Below are 18631 nucleotides of genomic sequence, written 5' to 3'. Positions count from 1 at the left end.
AGCCCACAACCAAGGGGACATTTCAAACCAGTAGGGAGAATCAGGATTCTTCAGCTGTGAGCGTGTCATCATCCATGGGCATCATGGGCACCATCCAAAATGTCAGACACATCCTAGGCAAGCAAGGCCTGGTTCCACATTCATGAAAATTATGATCTAGTTAGGGAGAAGCATGGTCTACAAATAAGTACACTAAAGATAGACTGGTAGATGCTACGGAGGGAGTAAACATATGTTTTGGTAGGCGGAGTGTGGAAGAGGCTACTTTAGATAGGTGTTGGGACAATTGAGTGTCAATTTGGAAGAACAACGAACTTTTTAGCCTCAAAAAATGAAACTAGCCAGGCGCAGTGGCTCACACCTGTAATCCCAGGACTTTTGGAGGCTGAGGCAGGAGGATTGCTTGAATCCCAGCATTCAAGAGCAACCTGAGCAACACAGAAAAACCCCATCCCTACAAAAAATAAAATTAGTCAAACATGGTGGCATGTACCTGTGGTCTCAGCTACTCAGAAGGTTGTAGTGAGCTATGATTGCACCGGTGAACTCCAACCTGGGTAACAGACAGACCCTGTCTCAAAAAAAAAAAAAGAAAAAGAAAAAAGAAAAGAAAGAAACTATACAAGTCACAGGAAAGTATTAAAGTTTTGATTAAAGTTTTGTTTTGTTTTTGAATCATTGGGTGGGGGAGAGGTTTGCCCAAGCATAACATGACATCCAGTATCCTTAAAGGAAAATATTAACATATTTGATTACATAAAATGAATCACTTCTATACCAAAATGGATACCACAAACCAAAGTTAAATGAGAAAAAGTCACCAGACACTAGAAGAAAAGATTAGCAACAAATATATCATATAAAAGAGAAATCAAAATATATAAGATAAATAAAAGTCATAATATATAAGTAGAATTTTAAAAGTTTGCATCCATCAATTAAGATGGATAAAGAATTTGAAAGATACAAGTGCCCAGTAAATATGTGCAAAGATACCCAGCCTTACTAAATCATCTAAATTCAAAACTGCCAGCAAGATTCCATTGTGGCCTAGCAGATGGGGGAGCATTTTCATAAAGAATATATTTACAACATTATAATATCTAATGCTGATGAGGTGAAGTTTAGAGAGAATAGTAACATCAATACTGATTAGTGGGAATATAAATTGAAACAATCACTTGAGAGGATAATTTAGCAGGATTTATTTTAAAATTTTTAAATAGATGCCCTTCTCCCCCCAGAATTACTTTGGCAAGTCAACTGAAATATCCACGGAAATGCACAAAGCTACATAAATATGAGAATGTTCCTTGCAATTTCATGTGAAATTGTGTTATATAACAATGTCTGTTTCTGCAGAAAAAAAAAAATGAGGGTGCTGTTTTGTCCATGATGTAGTATTAAATGAAGAAAGAAAGTTATAGAAAACTACATAAAATACGTCTCATTTTGAGGGAACAATGTATATGTGCGCTCATTGAAAAAAACTCTGGAAGCATATGTACCAAACCTACTATTAATTGAATAGCTCTAGAGAACAGGTTGGCTGTGTGAAAGACTTTTTTTAAATTCAGTACATCTGTATATTGTTTGCCTTTTCTCTGCCTCGAGTATGTCTTATTTTTAAAATTTAAAAGATGTTTTTAAAAAGAGATAGTGATAAATGGATTGGATCCTGAAACACAAAAAAAGACATCAGTGGAGAAACTGGTGAAATTCAAATAAAGTCTGGAGTGTAGTTCATAGTAAGTGTGCCAACATTGCTTGCTTAGTCGTGACAAATGTGCCGTGGAAATGTAAGATGTTAGCAATAGAAGACATGGTGAAGGGTCTATGGGAACACTGCACTATCTTTGCAACTTTTCTGTAAGTCTAAAATTGTTCCACAATAATAAAAAATGGATTAAGAGAGAGAATCACACAGGCTTGTAGCCAATATATCTTTGGCTGTTGGAATCTTTGGTTCCAGAAAAATTCAGGTTACTACTTGAGCCCCCTTGCTCTGAGAGCTCTGTCTGTGTCCTGCAGACCACCACACAGGGAGACCCCTATCTGGCCTCCTGAGGTCTGCAGAGATTATCTATGCCAGGCCTATATATAGCTAATATCCCCAGAGTTCTGCTCTGGGAAACCGAGGTATGAGGTCACCCCTACCTGCACCGTGGCTGGGCCAGCTTCTCAGAGACTCCACAGTTCCCCCTGCCTTCTAGCCCCAATTATTATTTATTTTACCTATATCCTTTGTCCAAGCCAGATCCTGCCTTCTCAGTATTCCCCTCCCAACCTAGAATGGTAACAATATGGGCTCAGGGAGAGGTCTGTGGGCTATGTAAGGTTGAGGAGAGGGATGCAGTCTGATGATGGCAACATGGAGCTCATAATAAGAGAAGGATGCACAAAAGCTACACTTCTCACTCTTACACCCATTGCTGGAGGCCCTATTGGGAGGAGCTGGCCTGGTGAAATCATGAGGATGCTGCCAGACGCCGCTGCCTTCTCTCCCTTCCTGCTGGGCTTCGTAGGTTTAGGGCTTTGTAGGTTTAGGGCCAGGCTTCGTAGGTTTAGGACCTTCTGACCAGAAGCCCCTGGAAAGAAGGGGCTGAGCCCAGATGACCGCTGCCTCTTCTCTCCATGCAGGCTACACTTCCTGGTGTTTGACACAGAGGAGGTTCACGACGTGCTGCGCATCTGGGATGGGCCTGTGGAAAGCGGGGTTCTGCTGAAGGAGCTGAGTGGCCCAGCCCTGCCCAAGGACCTGCACAGCACCTTCAACTCGGTCGTCCTGCAGTTCAGCACTGACTTCTTCACCAGCAAGCAGGGCTTTGCCATTCAATTCTCAGGTCTGTGCGTGCCCTCTGCCAGCCCCACTCCACATATCCTGACACATGGCACCCACCTCCCTCTGGCCCTCGCTTTCCTTCACCCCTCAGTCCATGTAAGGATAGTTATTGAGCATCTGCTATATGCCTGGTACATAGTTAGCACCTGTTCAAATGTCTGTGCTGAGCTCACTCTGGTAGGGAAGACAGGTGGGTTAATAGACACTTACATGCAAATAGATAAGCATCTGGATGGAGACATACGGGCTATAATGGTCACCTTGGAGCATCAAGGAAGATGTTCCAGAAAAGATGATGTCCAAGCTCAGACCCGAAGGACAACCAGAAGACTTTCTTTTCAAGAAAAGAAAGTGTTTCAAGGAGCAAGTAGTCATCTATGACAAGGAAAGGTGCCACTGAAATGGACTTTGGAGGACTTGTGCACCCCTATTACATGGAAAACAGAGAAAAGGGCATCTTAGGTGCGAAGAATACATGAACAAGTGTAGATGCCGGAATGTGAGTTCCAGAAGTGGAGGGCTACCCCATGTGACTGAAGCACAGGGAATGAGGAGGGATGTGGGAGGTACAAGTAGATGGTGGCTTGGGGCACGATTATGAATGAACTAATGGGACATGCTGCACGCTCGGGTTCTTAGTTGAGTGCAGGTTTCAGCAAAGACTGGAAGCCAACATGAGTCATCTACATTTTATTAATTAGGCACTGCAATAGCCAATTATGGAGGAGCATGACAAAGAGCTACCCAAAATGGCCAATGCTCAAACATCCAAATCCCAGTATGAGATAATTTATATGATTGGTCCTGCCTCTCCCTGGAATGCATCATCTCATGTCCTCTGAAGTGCCTCTTCCATCATTCCTCTCCCTGAACAAGTGACTCTGCCTCGGTTTCTGCTCATGTTTGTTATACAGCAGCTGTCTTCATTACCATCTCCTTATTCTACCGTGTGTGTGGTGGGAGGGAGGGGGAGTTTCCATGGTGATTCCAGAGCGATTTCTTGTGGCACCTGTGCCATGGCTTTGCCCCCGAGCTCTTTCCAAGTTGGTGTATCAGCTAAGGGTGGTTGGGATATATCCCTGGCACCACTGAGATTGTTACAGAGTTGCAAATCTTGCTTCTAGCTCTTTTCTTCTACGTCTGTTATCTCCGTGGAAATGAGCATTTAGCAGCGTGGGGAGCAGATGAGAGTCTCCAGCATCACATTGCTGTATACTTATTAATTTGTTCATTTAACACTCATGCATGTTTCCAGTCTAGCATTTTCTGTCTATTCCTAAGAGTTCCATGGAATACTAATTGATATTGTAAGAAAAAAGAAGTTTGCATGATCAAGTGATGCTGGAGAGGTGCTTAGGCTGATGCAGACCTAAGGAAATGGTCTGCAATATGGGACCTCTGAGAACATTTGCTATGCTAATGCACTTAAATTCAAAAGATGTCTGGTAGGTCACAATTTCCAAACATATTCCATCATGGATGACGTTTTTCAAGACCATCTCAAGAGACTAACGTTTCATGGAACAAACTTGGGAAATTGCTGGGATAAGCAATGGAAGGATCTCCCAGCAGTAAGGAGGGTAGAATGCTAAAGAGATGGCTCAATCCACTCTCTGGGGAAAGGAGTATTATGCATAATTAAAACCAGACATATTTTCTCCAACTGTGCCCAAGCTGATGGGTACAGCTTAAAAAAAAAAGTCCATAACTGTGCTGACAAATTCCCTCACAGATTTGCATTATCTGACCTCCACTGCGTCCTCAGTGTAGCCACGCGGGACAGAGTCCCTGGGTGCTCTCCTATGCTGTATGCAGGCTGCTTTCTCATGCACTGCCCAGCTCATGGAAGTCCTAGTCATCCTTCAAGGTTCATCTCAGATGCCATTGCCTCCTAATCTCCCCATTCAGAGTAAAATTGCTGTAGCCCACGGCACCCTGGCACTTTACTTCTATTTATTCAGCACATTGTCAATACCAGGCATTCTGTCTCGTCGTGAAGCTGGGCATGTACTTGACATCCCACTAAAAGCTCTTAGAAGACAGGGTCATGCCATGCCTCCCGACTCTCTCATAGTGTATGTATGCAATAGGTGCCCACTCACTGCTTAGTAAGCAAATGGGCACATGAAGATATGAACACATGAATGGATGGTTTTCTCTAACACAAGAGTTTTCTTGGGCAAGCTGCCCTTAGCATTGCTTAGGCAGAGTAGCATGGTCAAAGCTACCTAGCCTGGGCTCCAGAAAGGTCATGACAGCATGGCCCAGTGTTATGGACATAACCAAGGTTTGGGAAAGGTCACCTTCCCTGTTGCTGTCATCAGTTAGCAAATACCAGGACTACTCTAGGGAAGAGAGAACGGCTCACCCCATGTTAACTTTATAGTGTGTATTTGACAGGGGATTGTACAGAAATGCCAGGGACGATTAGTGCAGGCTTGGCTTTATTAAGTAAACATGACTGTGTAACATCTAACATCCTGTCTGTACCACGTGGATCCAGCCTTTCCCCAGGTGCTTCGCCAAGCAGCTCCAATTCAGGAGCATTAAAGAGAGAAAGTGAGAACAAAAAAAAAAAAAAAAAAAAGGTGAGCGGGAAGCATAATCACAGCCATCTATTGAGTAGGTGCCACATTAAGCTCTCCACTACATCAACTCTTATAATTTTCACAAGACCCTTACAGTATGGGCACCATTATTACTCCATGTTGCAGATGTGGGCTCTGAGGCTTCTCATACAAGGTCATCCAGTTAATAGCAAAACCCGTGTGTCTGAGTCTTAAACCTAAGCTCTTAATCATTGTACTCTATTCCCTCCCATATAAATAATCCTTCCAAGTATGGCCAGAACAACGAGCTATTTTTCTTCTAGGGGATCATTTACATGTGTACAGTGCACTATAAAGCTAGAGATGAAAGCTAAGTCTGATTTTAACTGGGAAGGAAAAAGATTGATGCATATTTGACTTTATAAATAAGTTCAGTAGCTGTCAGATGTTGATATGTAAACAAATGAGTGTGCCTGTGTTCCAGTAAAACTTTATTTACAAAAATAGGCATAGGCCCAGATATGGCTGTGGGCCATAGTTTGCTGTATGCTTCTTTACGTGTTATTGAATGGAAGGTATCAGATTGTGTAACTCAAGACTCGTATACAATCCTAGAGGTTATAATTAGTGACATCAGTGTATACAGTTGCCCTAGGCTGCTGCTTCTCAAACTTTTCCATTGACGTCCTCCTGATAGCAGAAGAGGATGGGTGTGTATCCCCAGGAGGTCTGGAGGGTGTAGCGAGCATAAAATATCTTTAAGGCTTCACATTTTTGCTTAAAAACTAATGTGAATTTTACCTTGTAATCCAGAATAAATTATTTTGTTTTAGTATAAAAGTAGTTTTTCCTTAAAATGTTGAGAAAACTGATATTCCAATCAAATGAGTATGATTTATCCTGTGGTTTCAAGAACCTCCTTGCCCTAGAGTCTGCTGAGCACAGTCTATGAGGGATGACATAGCTGGGGACTGGGACCAGGCCCCACTGTTAGCTCTGGGCCGTGGAGGCAGCCAGGGTTGTTGCAACTCTTGAGATTCCTTTCTCTGGACTAACTCTTGCACCTGTTCCTCTGGTGTGTTTTCTCATGCCGCATTTGTTCATTCATTCACCCACTCATTCTTCTATTTATGTATTCTTTCCATCTAGCATTCATTCAGTATTCGCTTATAAAACACCTGCTCTATGTTAAACTAGGTTAGATACTAGATACGAAGATCTCCCAAATTCCTGAGTATTTTGGATTTTTAATATATCTCAGCTATTTTTGAACTCTTCTCTGCCCACTTGCTACAAATATCTGACTTTTCTTCAAATATGGTTTCAGTCTGATGGATCCTTGGTTGTCTGCCATTGCAAGAGAGAGCATGATCTTGACCTAACTTCAGTAACTTCCTGTAACCTCACAAGTGCTGCTCAGCATTTAGGCAGGCCAACTCCCAAAGTCCTTTGCAAACCCTTCCAATTGAATACATGGAGTTTATGTGCTTGTTTGTGAGATGAGATCTTACTCTGTTGCCCACACTCGAGTGCAGTGACATGATCATAGCTCACTGCAGCCTTAAACTCCTGGACTTACAGGATCCTCCCATCTCAACCTCCAGAGTAGCTAGGACAACAGGCAACCACCACCACACCCAGCTGATTTTTTTATTTTTATTTTTTTGTAGAGTCAGGGTCTTGCTGTGTTACTCAGGCTGGTCTCCAGCTCCTGACCTCAAGTGACCCCCCTGCCTTGACTTCCCAAAGTGCTAGGATTACAACCGTGAGCCACCACACCTGAAAACATGGAGTTTAGACTTGATTATCTTGTCACTTCCTCCTTCTGATCATGTTAGTTACGTTATACAAACTTGCAATGCTTTGTTTATGTAACAATGCTTGTGTTCTCTTTTTTTTTTTTTTTTTTTTTCTTTTTTTGAGACGGAGTTCTCGCATCTGTCGCCCAGGCTGGAGTGCAGTGGGCTGGGATCTCAGCTCACTGCAAGCTCCGCCTCCCGGGTTCCTGTCATTCTCCCTGCCTCAGCCTCCTGATTAGCTGGGCTTAACAGGCGCCCGCCACCTTGCCCGCCTAGCTTTTTTTGTATTTTTAGTAGAGATGGGATTTCATTGTGTATAGCCAGGATGGTCTCGATCTCCTGACCTCATGATCTGCCCGTCTCGGCCTCCCAAAGTGCTGGGTTACATGGCTTGAGCCACCGCGCCCGGCCCAATGCTTGTATTCTTAAGCTGAATTCAGTTCTATAATTATAACAGTTCAATCATGCTTAACTCGTAGCATCTCATGACAGGCAGATGACAGTAATGGTGAAGTACTGGAAGAATGGTAGTGGTGATATCAGTAAGAGTGACAAGTGTGATCACAAGTGGTGGTGGAGGCAGTGATAGTAACGGGAGTGAGAATAGTGGCACTGTGGCCACAGCTGCTGCTGATGGTGGGGAGGTGATGCTGGTTGTGGCAGTGCACGTATGGGGCAGTCAGTGAGGGTGATGAGCTGGGAGCCTCCTGAGTGGCAGACACCCAGGCAACCTTACCCTCTCTTCTATTTCCTTGCCCCAGTGTCCACAGCAACGTCCTGCAATGACCCTGGGATCCCACAGAATGGGAGCCGGAGTGGTGACAGTTGGGAAGCCGGCGACTCCACAGTGTTCCAGTGTGACCCTGGTTACGCGCTGCAGGGAAGTGCAGAGATCAGCTGTGTGAAGATCGAGAACAGGTTCTTCTGGCAGCCCAGCCCGCCAACATGCATCGGTACAAAGCAGCTGCAGGATGCACTCTGCCCTTGGGGATCACAGTTGTGTGCTCCAGAACCTTCCATGCTCTGCAGCTGCATCTTGGGCCTGGGGCCAAGAGAATTGAAACAGATGAAAGTTGCAGAAAGCCCATCATCTGCCCTGCTTTGCATGCACGTGTCCCCACACGCACTCACTCACATTCACACTCTACTCACAAAGCACTACAAATTCCTCACTTGCTAAAATGGTCCCAGAGATTTCCAAGTCAGACAAGTCTGTCCCTTTCTCTCTGGCCCAGGCTGTACAGATCAGAAGGAGGAATGGGTCATCTTGGGTAGTAAAGGCTAACAGGTTCCGAAATGACCCTTCTATTACCTGAAGCAATCGAAGGGCACCCACAGGCTCAGAATGTAAAGAAAAGAACCTTGCTTTTCCTGTTCTCAAGGAAATGATTGGTTACCTAGCTTTTGGTTCTTTTCGGTCTTAGAGACAAGGTCTCACTGGAGTGCAAGTGGCACTGTCACAACTCACTGCCGCCTTGACCTCCTGGGCTCAAGTGATCCTCCCACCTCAGCCTCCCAAGTAGCTGGGCCTGCAGGCCTGCACCACCACACCCAGCAAAGTTTTGTATTTTTGTTGTTGTTGAGATGGAGTCTCACTATGTTGCCTAGGCTGGTCTTGAATTCCTGGGCTCAAGTGATCCTCCTACCTTGGCCTCCCAAATGCTGGGATTACAGGGTTTTCTTTCTTCGGACTTAAAACCTTCCTGTATGAGAGATGAAAACATGAAGGACCTGAGACTTGTCTAAGGTCCCATCACTTAAAAGGGGTGGGGCCTGAAAAATCCTACCTCTAACTACTTAAGACTGAGCGGAGAAGGGAACTTGAAGGGAGGCTGGGATGGGAAAGAAAGGTAAATAGAAACAAACACTCTAGGTGCCCACTTCCACATGGCTATTTTGCTCAGGTGAAATAATGAGTGTTTATCTCCCCTGTCAATGCTGGCTGTTAGAGGACAAGAGAACCCATGGTCACTGAGTCCTTACTGTGTACTTGCCCCACACTGGACATTTACTTAGATAACCTCATTTAACTTTCCTGGCAGCTCTCTGAAATTAGCACCATTTCCTCATTTACACTTGAAACTGAAACTTAGACAAATTTGGGTATCTTGTCCCAAATCACAGAGCTAAGATATAGCAGAGCCAAGATTTACACCCACGCCAGTCTGAATGCAAAGCCTCTCATTTTCCTACCTCCCACACCACCTCCCCTGCTGGAGAGGGGTGCGAGGGACTTCCTGAGACAGCTCCGGCAGGAGCGTCTGCCCTGGCCTGCACCCACAGGCTTAATGGGAAGCAGTGCACTGTCCAGGCATCTGAGGACTGGCCTATTCCAGGCCTGGCTCTGAGGCCTGGCCCTGAAGATGCGACACTAAATCCTGCTCCTCAGTGGGAATTAGGAGCCACATAGGTGTGTGGGGCAGGAGGTTGAGGCCCCGGTTTCAGAGCCAGCTGAGTTCTTCACTATGTATTCTGCTGTGTAGGGAACAGTATGGGATATTGAAGTAGACACAATCAGATTTAGTTTCTAGCTCTGCCGTTTACTACTTTGATGACCTTGGGAAATTGCTTCAACTCTCTGAGGCTGGGTTTCCTCATCTGTGAGGATAAATACACTTCCCTTATGGCATTGTGGGGTGAGGACATACCTAACCCCAATCTCAAGAGATACTAATTTCCTTCCTTTTTATCTTCCTTCCTTCTTTTCATCCTTCGCTTCTTTGAATCCTTCTTTCAAATCTTCAGACTCACTTCCCTTCCCTAAGCCAAGATTCCATCTGCTCAAGGGAATTCCGCTGAGGCCCAGGAGAGAATCTGGGAACCTCTGAGGCTCCTTCCAAATTCAGCCTTCTACAAGGCTGTGATTCCTTAGACTCATTTTACAGAAAAGCAGGTCCTGAGATGAGATTGTCCCAAGTGCAGAAGGAGGATTGTGCTAAGCTGAGGAGAGCAATCAATGTGCAGTGGGCAGGGTGGAGAGGTTAATTCAGTTTTCATCACCCGTTCTTCTACACTCGGCTTTGGGAAATGTTTCTCAGGCAACAGAATAAATGCCTTTGCCTCTTCTCTCAAACGAACTGGAAATCCCAGTGACATGCTTCTAATTTCCAGCTCCCTGGGCGTTCTGCCATGAGCGGGTCTAGCTGGCCTTGATAACCCTTCATTACAGGGAGGAAGCAAAGGAAGAAAACAAATACTCATTGGATGCTGTCCCCGTGATAGGCACCAAGCTAAACATTTTAGCTACATTATTGCAACTGAAATCACTCTGTGGTGAGGTTAGAGCTCGGGATTCCACTCCCTGGCTCAGGTCTGGCTTCACCACAGCAAGCTGTGTGGCCTTAGACAAATTGCTCAACTTCCCTGTGCCTTAATTTCCTTGCCAGTAAAATAGAGAAAATGATAGTACTTACCTTCCAGCACTGTTTTGAGAATTAAAAGGAAAATACTATAAAGCAATAAGAACTGTGCCTGGCTCATAGTTAGCACTGTGTATATTAGAAGCCATTATTATCATTATTCTTTTACTTTCGAGATGAGGAAGTAGAGGCTCAGAGGGGTGGACAGTTAGCCCAAACTCACACAGCCAATGAGTGGCATTGTCAGAATTTGAGCCCGGGATTGTATGACTTCCAAATCAATGCCCTTTCCACAACTCTTGCCCTCAGTCCAACCTGCCCACTTCTTGGCTGTCTAGAAGGATCTGCAGCTTGCACCCACTCCCATCTGGGCAACCATGGTTTAGTAAGCTCAATAGGACCCCACAATTAACCCTGAGCAGTGGGAGCCTTCCTGTTGGTGAGGCAGCCCAGGGATCCATGCAAGGCCTTGGGGCACAACTGGCAGCAGCCAGTGAAGCCCATGCTGGGGTTCTGAGTGGGAAGCACATGCCCGATGCCATGGAGCCATCTAGAAGAGAGCTGTGCCCAGACAGCAGCCTAGAACCCAGAGACACTGACAGTACTTTGGGGGTTGGTGGGAGAGTAACAGGCGCCGTTTCAGAAACACAGAGACTCACCCCATCTGTGGCAAACTTAAGGGAGGAAGCCCCTGAGCTGGCAGAGGGAGGTGGAGGCTGGGAACCCAGAATGGAAGCCTTGTTGTGCCCCCTTAGGAAGATTTCCCCAGAGCTGGGACTTCTGATAACGACACTCACTTTCCACTCTCACTGGCCACATCAGGCTCTGTTTCTAAGCTGGCCTGGGCAAGGCCACACTCCATGGACTAGACATTACAGTCTTGCTTTGTTAAGCTCAAGGGTCTAGCCTGATTGTACTAGCTCTGGTTGGCCCTATTCATCTCGCCCTCTGCTCCCAAAGGATTCAGTGGTGGAGACACAAGTGAGACAAAAGCAGACCCAACTTAAGGCACCATCCTCGCTCAGAAGCTCCTGCAACAACTGTGCTCTCCCCTGCTGGCCTGTGGGGAGAAGCACTCCTCTTCTACTCTAGTTACTGCCACCAACCATATGGAAGTAGAAAAGGGGAAAACAACAGACTTTGGAGCCAGTCCTGTGTGAGTTTGAGTCTCAGAGTGACTCTGGGCAAGTTACTTAGGCTTTCTGAGACTCACTTTCCTCCTTTATAAATCAGGAAGAATAATCCATTGCTCGTTGAGTTGTTAATGAGACATAAATGAAATAGTGTATCTAAAATGTTATTTGTTAAGTCTGATACGTAATAGATGCCTATTTGAGTGTTTCTGAAACTCAGGATGGTTCTTGGGATGTATTTTCCCATGGAACAAAAAGCAGACTACTCACAACCACTCCAATTTTATGTTCAGCCACATTAGGGCTCTTGTGGCCTGACCTGAAGATCTACCATTTGTTAGAGACCCTGTTAGGGATTGACCCAGCCCTTTAAGCCTCACCCTGAGTGAAAACCACAGCCGGAGGTGGCTCCACGACACAGCCAAAGCAGCAGTGCTCAGCTCTATGACAAGCCAAAGGCTGCTCCCAACTTTGGAGTCAGGTATACCCTTTTGCTCTCCCCACAAAGACTCATCTTGGATTTTCTAGCCAGCCCCTAAATGGCTCTCTGTGTTCCTATGGGCTCAGTGTTTACAACCTCTGATGGTGCCCTGTGGTTTCCAGACCAAACCACACCTATAGTCTTGGCCATCCTGCTAATGACCTCACACACTTCCCAGCTTTTACTCTATCCAGTCCTCAAGCCACGGTACAGCAGCCCCAGCCATGGAGGAAGAGACCTGAGCCAGGCTCTGGGGAAGCTGCCCAGAAGGTCCCGAGGTAAATAGGTTGCTGTGTTACCTGGCCACTTTCTCCCTCCCCACCTGCTTGAGAGACCTGTCATCTCAGGGGAGGGCGACCATGTAGACTGATTGGGGATTAGTAGTAGCTCCATACAACTGAGGTACACACATACTCTTGGACAAGGCCTTTTGGAAAGTTGGAAGGTATCTGCAGCCGCAAGCAGATGCCAGGAGCACTGGTAGCGTAGGAGACCAGCTGCACTTGGCAGGTGAACATGAGCCTGTTTCCCACTCCTCCTGACATAGAGGGCACAGGAACTCACAGTCAGTACCCACAAAGCTCGCCTGGAAGCCGATGTGAGGCAGTGAAGGAAGGCCATGTACTTCATAGGTGTGCAGACAGTGCCGGCTCCATCTATCAACCATTCACTCTACCAAATGCTTTAGCAGACATCTCCCATAATCTTTACAACCACACCACAAAGAAGATATTGTCTCTTTTTATGACAGGAAAGACATCAAGGGCTAGAGAGGCTAGATGAGTACCCTAAGTTCACAGGAAGCCTGTTGCTAGGAAGCAACAGGGCCAGGTATTTTTAAAAATAATTTATTGAGGTGAAATGCACCTAACATAAAATTACCCGTTTTTCAATGAACACTTCAGTGGCATCTGGTACTTTCGAAATGGTGTGCACCACCACCACTATCTCCAAAACATTCCCACCACTCCAAAGTAGAACTCCATCATTTCACCTTCCCCTGAGTCCCTAAGCCAGGTTTAACTTCAGCCTGTCAGCTTCAGCCCCTCCTCTCTCGATAGTGCATTAGCAACGCCCATGAAAATGAGCCCAGGGTGAAGAGGCAGCCTCACCCTCGTCTTCTTCTCTCCTCAGCTCCCTGCGGGGGAGACCTGACAGGACCATCTGGAGTCATCCTGTCACCAAATTACCCAGAACCCTACCCACCAGGGAAGGAGTGTGACTGGAAAGTGACCGTCTCGCCAGACTACGTCATCGCCCTGGTATTTAACATGTATGTACCTTTCCCCCGGGTGGGAGACGAAGGGTTCAGGGCAGCTAGGGGCTCTGGGACCTGGGTCTCTGGGTAAGTATTCACAGGTGTGTGAGCGGAGTTCTCAGCTCCATGGGAGGTGAAAAAGCCGAGAGAGAGAAACTAGCATTTATTGAACATCTATGTGCCAGGCACCACACTCAGTAGTCTCATGCATATCATCACATCTAATCCTTGTAGTAATCTGTGAGGAAGCAATTATTATTTCCTCTTTACCTCTGAAGATACTGGGACCCGGAAAGGAGCCCTTTGTTGGACGCCCTTGTCCTGCCCTCGGCATTCCCAGTCAGCTTTCCCAGCCCCTTCCACCCCACTCCAGAGGTATAAACGGGCGGGCTTGGGTTCCAGGCACCCCCGCATCTAGTTCCTGCACTTACTCTTCCATTCCTGCTACAGGAAAGCTCTTCAAAAGAACTGCTCTGCCTTTGCCTACTTGCTCACCTCCCATTCACTCTCAACCCACTGGAACCTGGTTTCTGCCTCCACGGTTCTACTGGAAACTCCTCTGATAAAAGCCACCCACAAACTCCTGGTTCCAAACAAAAGGCCTTTCCATGTTTTATCCCACCCCACCTCTTGATCACCCTTTCCATCCTTAGGCTGCTTTTGTGCTTGGTTTGTATGAAGTTACTCTTTCCAGTTCTCCAAGCTCTTCTGTGACGTCACGTGGACCTCTTATTAACCCATCTTCTTTTGCCGGGCTTTGCCAAACCTCCTCTTCTTACCCTACACCCCTTTCCTGGACAAGTTCAGTCATTCCTGTGTCTCCACTCTCCTCTTATAAATGGAAGACTCCATTCTGCCGCCCACCCTGGCTTTATTCTGAGCGTCAGCCTCGCTATCCAGCTGTTGGACATCTCTGTCTGCGGCCTGCAGACACTGCAAATGAGCCTGTACAAAATCAAGCATATTTTTCTCCCCCAGAAGAGCTCTGTTCTGAGCCTTGGGGCTGGCGTTGACACCTGCTCTCACGGCTTCTTCCACTAGCAGCAACCGAGGCGTGCAGCCTCTACCGCCTTCACTCTCCTCATGTATTTTCCTCTTCTCCATCCTCCCAGCTCCTGTCCTGGTTTGAGTCCTATCATCTCCCATCTGAATTACTGCCCTGATCACCTAGCTGATTCCTCTGCCCCCTCTTGCCTCCCATGCCAGTCTCTCCCCTAGCTAGCTGTCAGAGTGATCGTGTCACTCAAAAATGCTGAAATAACCACCCTACTTTCCATTTTCACATCCTCTAATGACAGTGCTCAGCAATAAAAAAGAATGAACTACTGATACATGCAACAACGTGGATGAGTCCCAAAAATATTATGCTGAGTGAAAGAAGACAGACATAAAAAAGTACATAATGTATGATTCAACTCATATAAAATTGTAGGATCAGCAAAACTAATCCCTGGTGAAGAATTCTGATCAGTGCTGGCATCTGAGGGTAGGGAAGGTTGAATGGGAAGGGGCACTTGGAACTCTCTGGGGTGGTGGGACAGTTCTGGATCTTGATATGCATGTGTCAAAACTGATAGAGTGGCACACCTTAGAGCTGATCATTTCACACAGTGTAAATCATATCTCAATTCAAAAACAAAGAAACAAACAGATCCTTTATTTTTAAATCCTAACACGGTCCTCTATTGCTTATAAATAAAGGTCCGAACTTTGGAGTTTCATTCCAAACAATCTGGTCTCTGCCTACCTCTCCATTCAGCCCCCCCACCCCATCCTAAGCCCACCCCATCCTAAGCCCTGAGCTCCAGCCAGATGGAACTCCTTGCAGTTCCAGGGCCTCTTGGATTCTTTCATGCCCTTATGACTTTGCCTCTGTTTCTGCCTTTGCAGCAACTTCCTGTTCTCTCCTTGTCCTATCTCTAAGGGTCTTCTCATCTCCCAAGACTCAGTTCAGGCTTGATTTCCTCCATAAACGTTTGATTTTTCATCTTCCCCAAGGAACCTTGCTTTGTGTTTCTGCTCTGCCTCGGGCTGACTTTATACATTATTTTGTTGTTGGCATGTCTGTCACTTCCTACAGCACCATCAAATTTTGAAGGCAGAAGTGGTGTCTGACATGTCCCCATGTCCTTGGCACCTTGCACAGTGCCTGGAATATCGAGGGTGCTCAAAATTTGATGATGGAAGGAAAGGAGAGACAGAAAGCAGGCAGTTAGTTAGGAAGTGGTGATGCCATCATTTGTGACCAAGACTGACTCCCTCCAAAACCCTTCACTGGTGACTTTCATAAAAGCAGATGTCAAGAAGCTGAATTATAGGGGCAAGAAGACTGTGTCACCCAGCAGTGGTGTGGTGAGCCCACAACTGACACCAGTGTGACAGGGTGCCAGGTGGGAAGGAGGCCAGTGCACATCTGGCTGTGCGCCCCCTGCCTCCCATTCCTCCATCCTGTCTCTTAGCCAGCCTTATCTCCTTTGTCATAGAGATGCATGGCCTCCTCCCCATGCTATATATCTTAGCCAAAGGGTAGAGCAGTCATTTTACTCTCAATCTCAAATAGAATACAGTAAGTCCTCCATGTCATCAACAGGTTCTTAGAAACTGTGACTTTAAGTAAAACAAAGTACAGCAGGTCCTCAAATGTTTCCTTCAATGTCATTTCATTATATTGTTTTGTTTGGTTTGGTTTGGTTTGGTTTTGTTTGGTTTGGTTTGGTTTGGTTTGGTTTGGTTTGGTTTGGTTTGGTTTGGTTTCTGAGACAGAGTTTCATTCTGTCACGCAGGCTAGAGTACAGTAGCATAATCTTGGCTCACACAACCTCTCCCTCCCGAGTTCAAGCAATTCTCATGCCTCAGCCTTCCAAGTAGCTGGGATTACAGGTGCATGCCACCACACCTAGCTAATTTTTGTATTTTTAGTAGAGACAGGGTTTTGCCATTTTGGCCAGGCTGGTCTCGAACTCCTGGCCTCAAGTGATCTGCCCACCTTGGCCTCCCAGAATGCTGGGATTACAGACATGAGCCACCGTGCCCAGCCTGTGTGTTGATGAGAAACAAACAGTTGGTTTTGTTTTATGTCATTTCACTTAAAGTCATGGTTTCTGAGAGCCTGTGGACAATGCTGAGGACTTGCTGTATCTGAGTATCCCAGCCCGTGACTGGGCATGAGCAAATTTGCATCTGAAATCTATTCTCTCCAAGCTCATTTACTTTTCTATTGTTTTCATCTTTGCACACTTGATTGGTATCAATTGCCTTTGTTAGATATATACTTAAGAGCAGAATTGTTGCGCCAGAGGGCAAGCATACAGGGGGGACTTCAAAAGTTTGTGGAAAAATTGAATTTAAGATAAAAATAAAAAATAGAAACTTTATTACTCAACATAAACTCCATCAAGTTCAGGACACTTTTGTAAACAACGATACCAGTCATTTCGTCCATCCCTGAAGAACTGAGGGTCCTGGTAATGTAAACATGTCAGTGTAGACTTTTTTGCTTTGTTAACCGAAGAAAAAAATGGGTGCCCTTTAAAGATGTTTTAAGATTAGGAAACAAAAAGCAATAAGAAGGAGCCAAATCAGGACTGTAAAGTGGATGCCTAATGATTTCCCATTGAAACTCTTGAAAAATTACCCTTGTTTGATGAGAGAAATGATCAGGAGCATTGTTGTCAGGGAGAAGGACTCTCTCCTGAAGCATTTTTCTGCTAAAGCTTTAGCTAACTTTCTCAAAACAAACTCCTAAGAAGCAGATGTTATCATTCTTTGGCCCTTCAGAAAATCAACTGCAAAATGCCTGGAGCATCAAAAAAAAAAAAAAAAAATTACCTTGACCTTTGCTCCACTTTTGCTTCAACTGGACAATTCCATTCCCTGGTAGCCATTGCTTTGATTGTGCTTTGTCTTCAGGATTGTACTGGTAAATCCATGTTCCATCTCCTGTTCTTGGGAGAAATGTTTCAGGATCTTGATCCCACATTTGTAAAATTTCCATTGAAAGCTCTGCCTTTGTCTGTAGCTGACCTAGGCACAATGGTTTTGACACCCATCAAGTAGAAATTTGGTTAACTTTAATTTTTTAGTCAAAATTGTGTAAACTGAACCAGTCAAGATGTCTATGGTGTTGGTTCTCATTTGTGCTATTAATTATTGGTCCTATTCAATTAGGACACAAACAAGATTAATTGTTTTCCTCTCCAATTGATGTGGAGATCCGCCTTGGCAGGCTTCATCTTCATTATCATCCCCTCCCTACTTGAAACAAGTTATCCATTTGTAAACTGCTGATTTCTTTGTGGCATTGTCCTCATAAACCTTTTGTAAAGCATCAGCGACGTCACCATCCTTCTACCCAAGCATCACCATAAATTTTATGTTTTTTCTTGCTTCAATTTTAGCAGAATTCATGTTGCTCTGGTAGAGGCTTTTTTCAAGCTGATATCTTGTCCTTTTTAATGCCTCACATTAGATCCTGTGCAGACATGTTAACAAGTTGGTGGGAGTTGATTTTGATACAAAAAACTTTTGAACTCCATGCATAATTTTTTCATAATATGCATTTTCCATCATTTTCACTTGAGCCATTCCAGTGGGATAAATTACATTCATGAACTCAAATATTCAATTTCCTCATCTAAGTTTTTAAAATGGATTTTTCCCTCACACCAGGGTCAGAATAGCTAAGGGTGAGGACATTTGTGGGTGCTAGGAGTGGGGCAATAGCAGACCCTGAGGAGAGCTGGAGCACTGGCTTGGGATTAAGGCACGAAGCTAGGGTCCTTCATGGTAACAGGCCCCTTCCTCCCTGAGAATGGCTCCCTAGTTGGTTCATTCTCTCTTAGAAAATGAGGTTCAGAACAGCACCGTATAAGGACATTAGTGTCAGGTACGAGACCTGGGTTTTGGACCTACTTTGGTTGACAGCTTGGTGTCTAGAGTTGGCAACTCATTTTCCCTTCTGTATAAGGAGGACGTTAGGTTTTCAGCTCCAGATTTTTGGACACTGACTGGAATCTGGCTCCTCTGCCCCTGAGCCTGCCTCTTCCATCTTCTCACCTGACTGAGGTCATCAGGGCCTCATCTTCTCCCTTCCCACCAGCCAGTCTTCAGGGGTTGGGTACCAGTGGGATGGTGGGCTTGCTCCCCGGGAGGCCCCATGCTTTAGTTGAGCCTAAGACCCCAGCAAAAGCCTTTATTTGACCTTAGTGGGG

At 45.5% G+C, this 18631-nt stretch overlaps 1 protein-coding gene across 1 annotated transcript in view; it reads left to right on the top strand.

Moving 5' to 3' along the window:
• Positions 1–18631, top strand: part of CSMD2 (CUB and Sushi multiple domains 2) — a gene marked incomplete at its 3' end in the record, with an annotated part of 670449 nt that overhangs the window by 523783 nt on the left and 128035 nt on the right. The window contains 3 exon segments of the mRNA XM_017884421.1: positions 2641–2843; positions 7952–8143; positions 13298–13436. Of these exon segments, the coding sequence (XP_017739910.1) occupies positions 2641–2843; positions 7952–8143; positions 13298–13436 (534 nt within the window).

The sequence above is a fragment of the Rhinopithecus bieti genome, unplaced genomic scaffold (assembly GCF_001698545.2).
Source record: "Rhinopithecus bieti isolate Rb0 unplaced genomic scaffold, ASM169854v2 scaffold_13029, whole genome shotgun sequence".
NCBI classification, from domain to species: Eukaryota; Metazoa; Chordata; class Mammalia; order Primates; family Cercopithecidae; genus Rhinopithecus; species Rhinopithecus bieti.
This window is presented reverse-complemented; position numbering and strand designations above follow the sequence as displayed.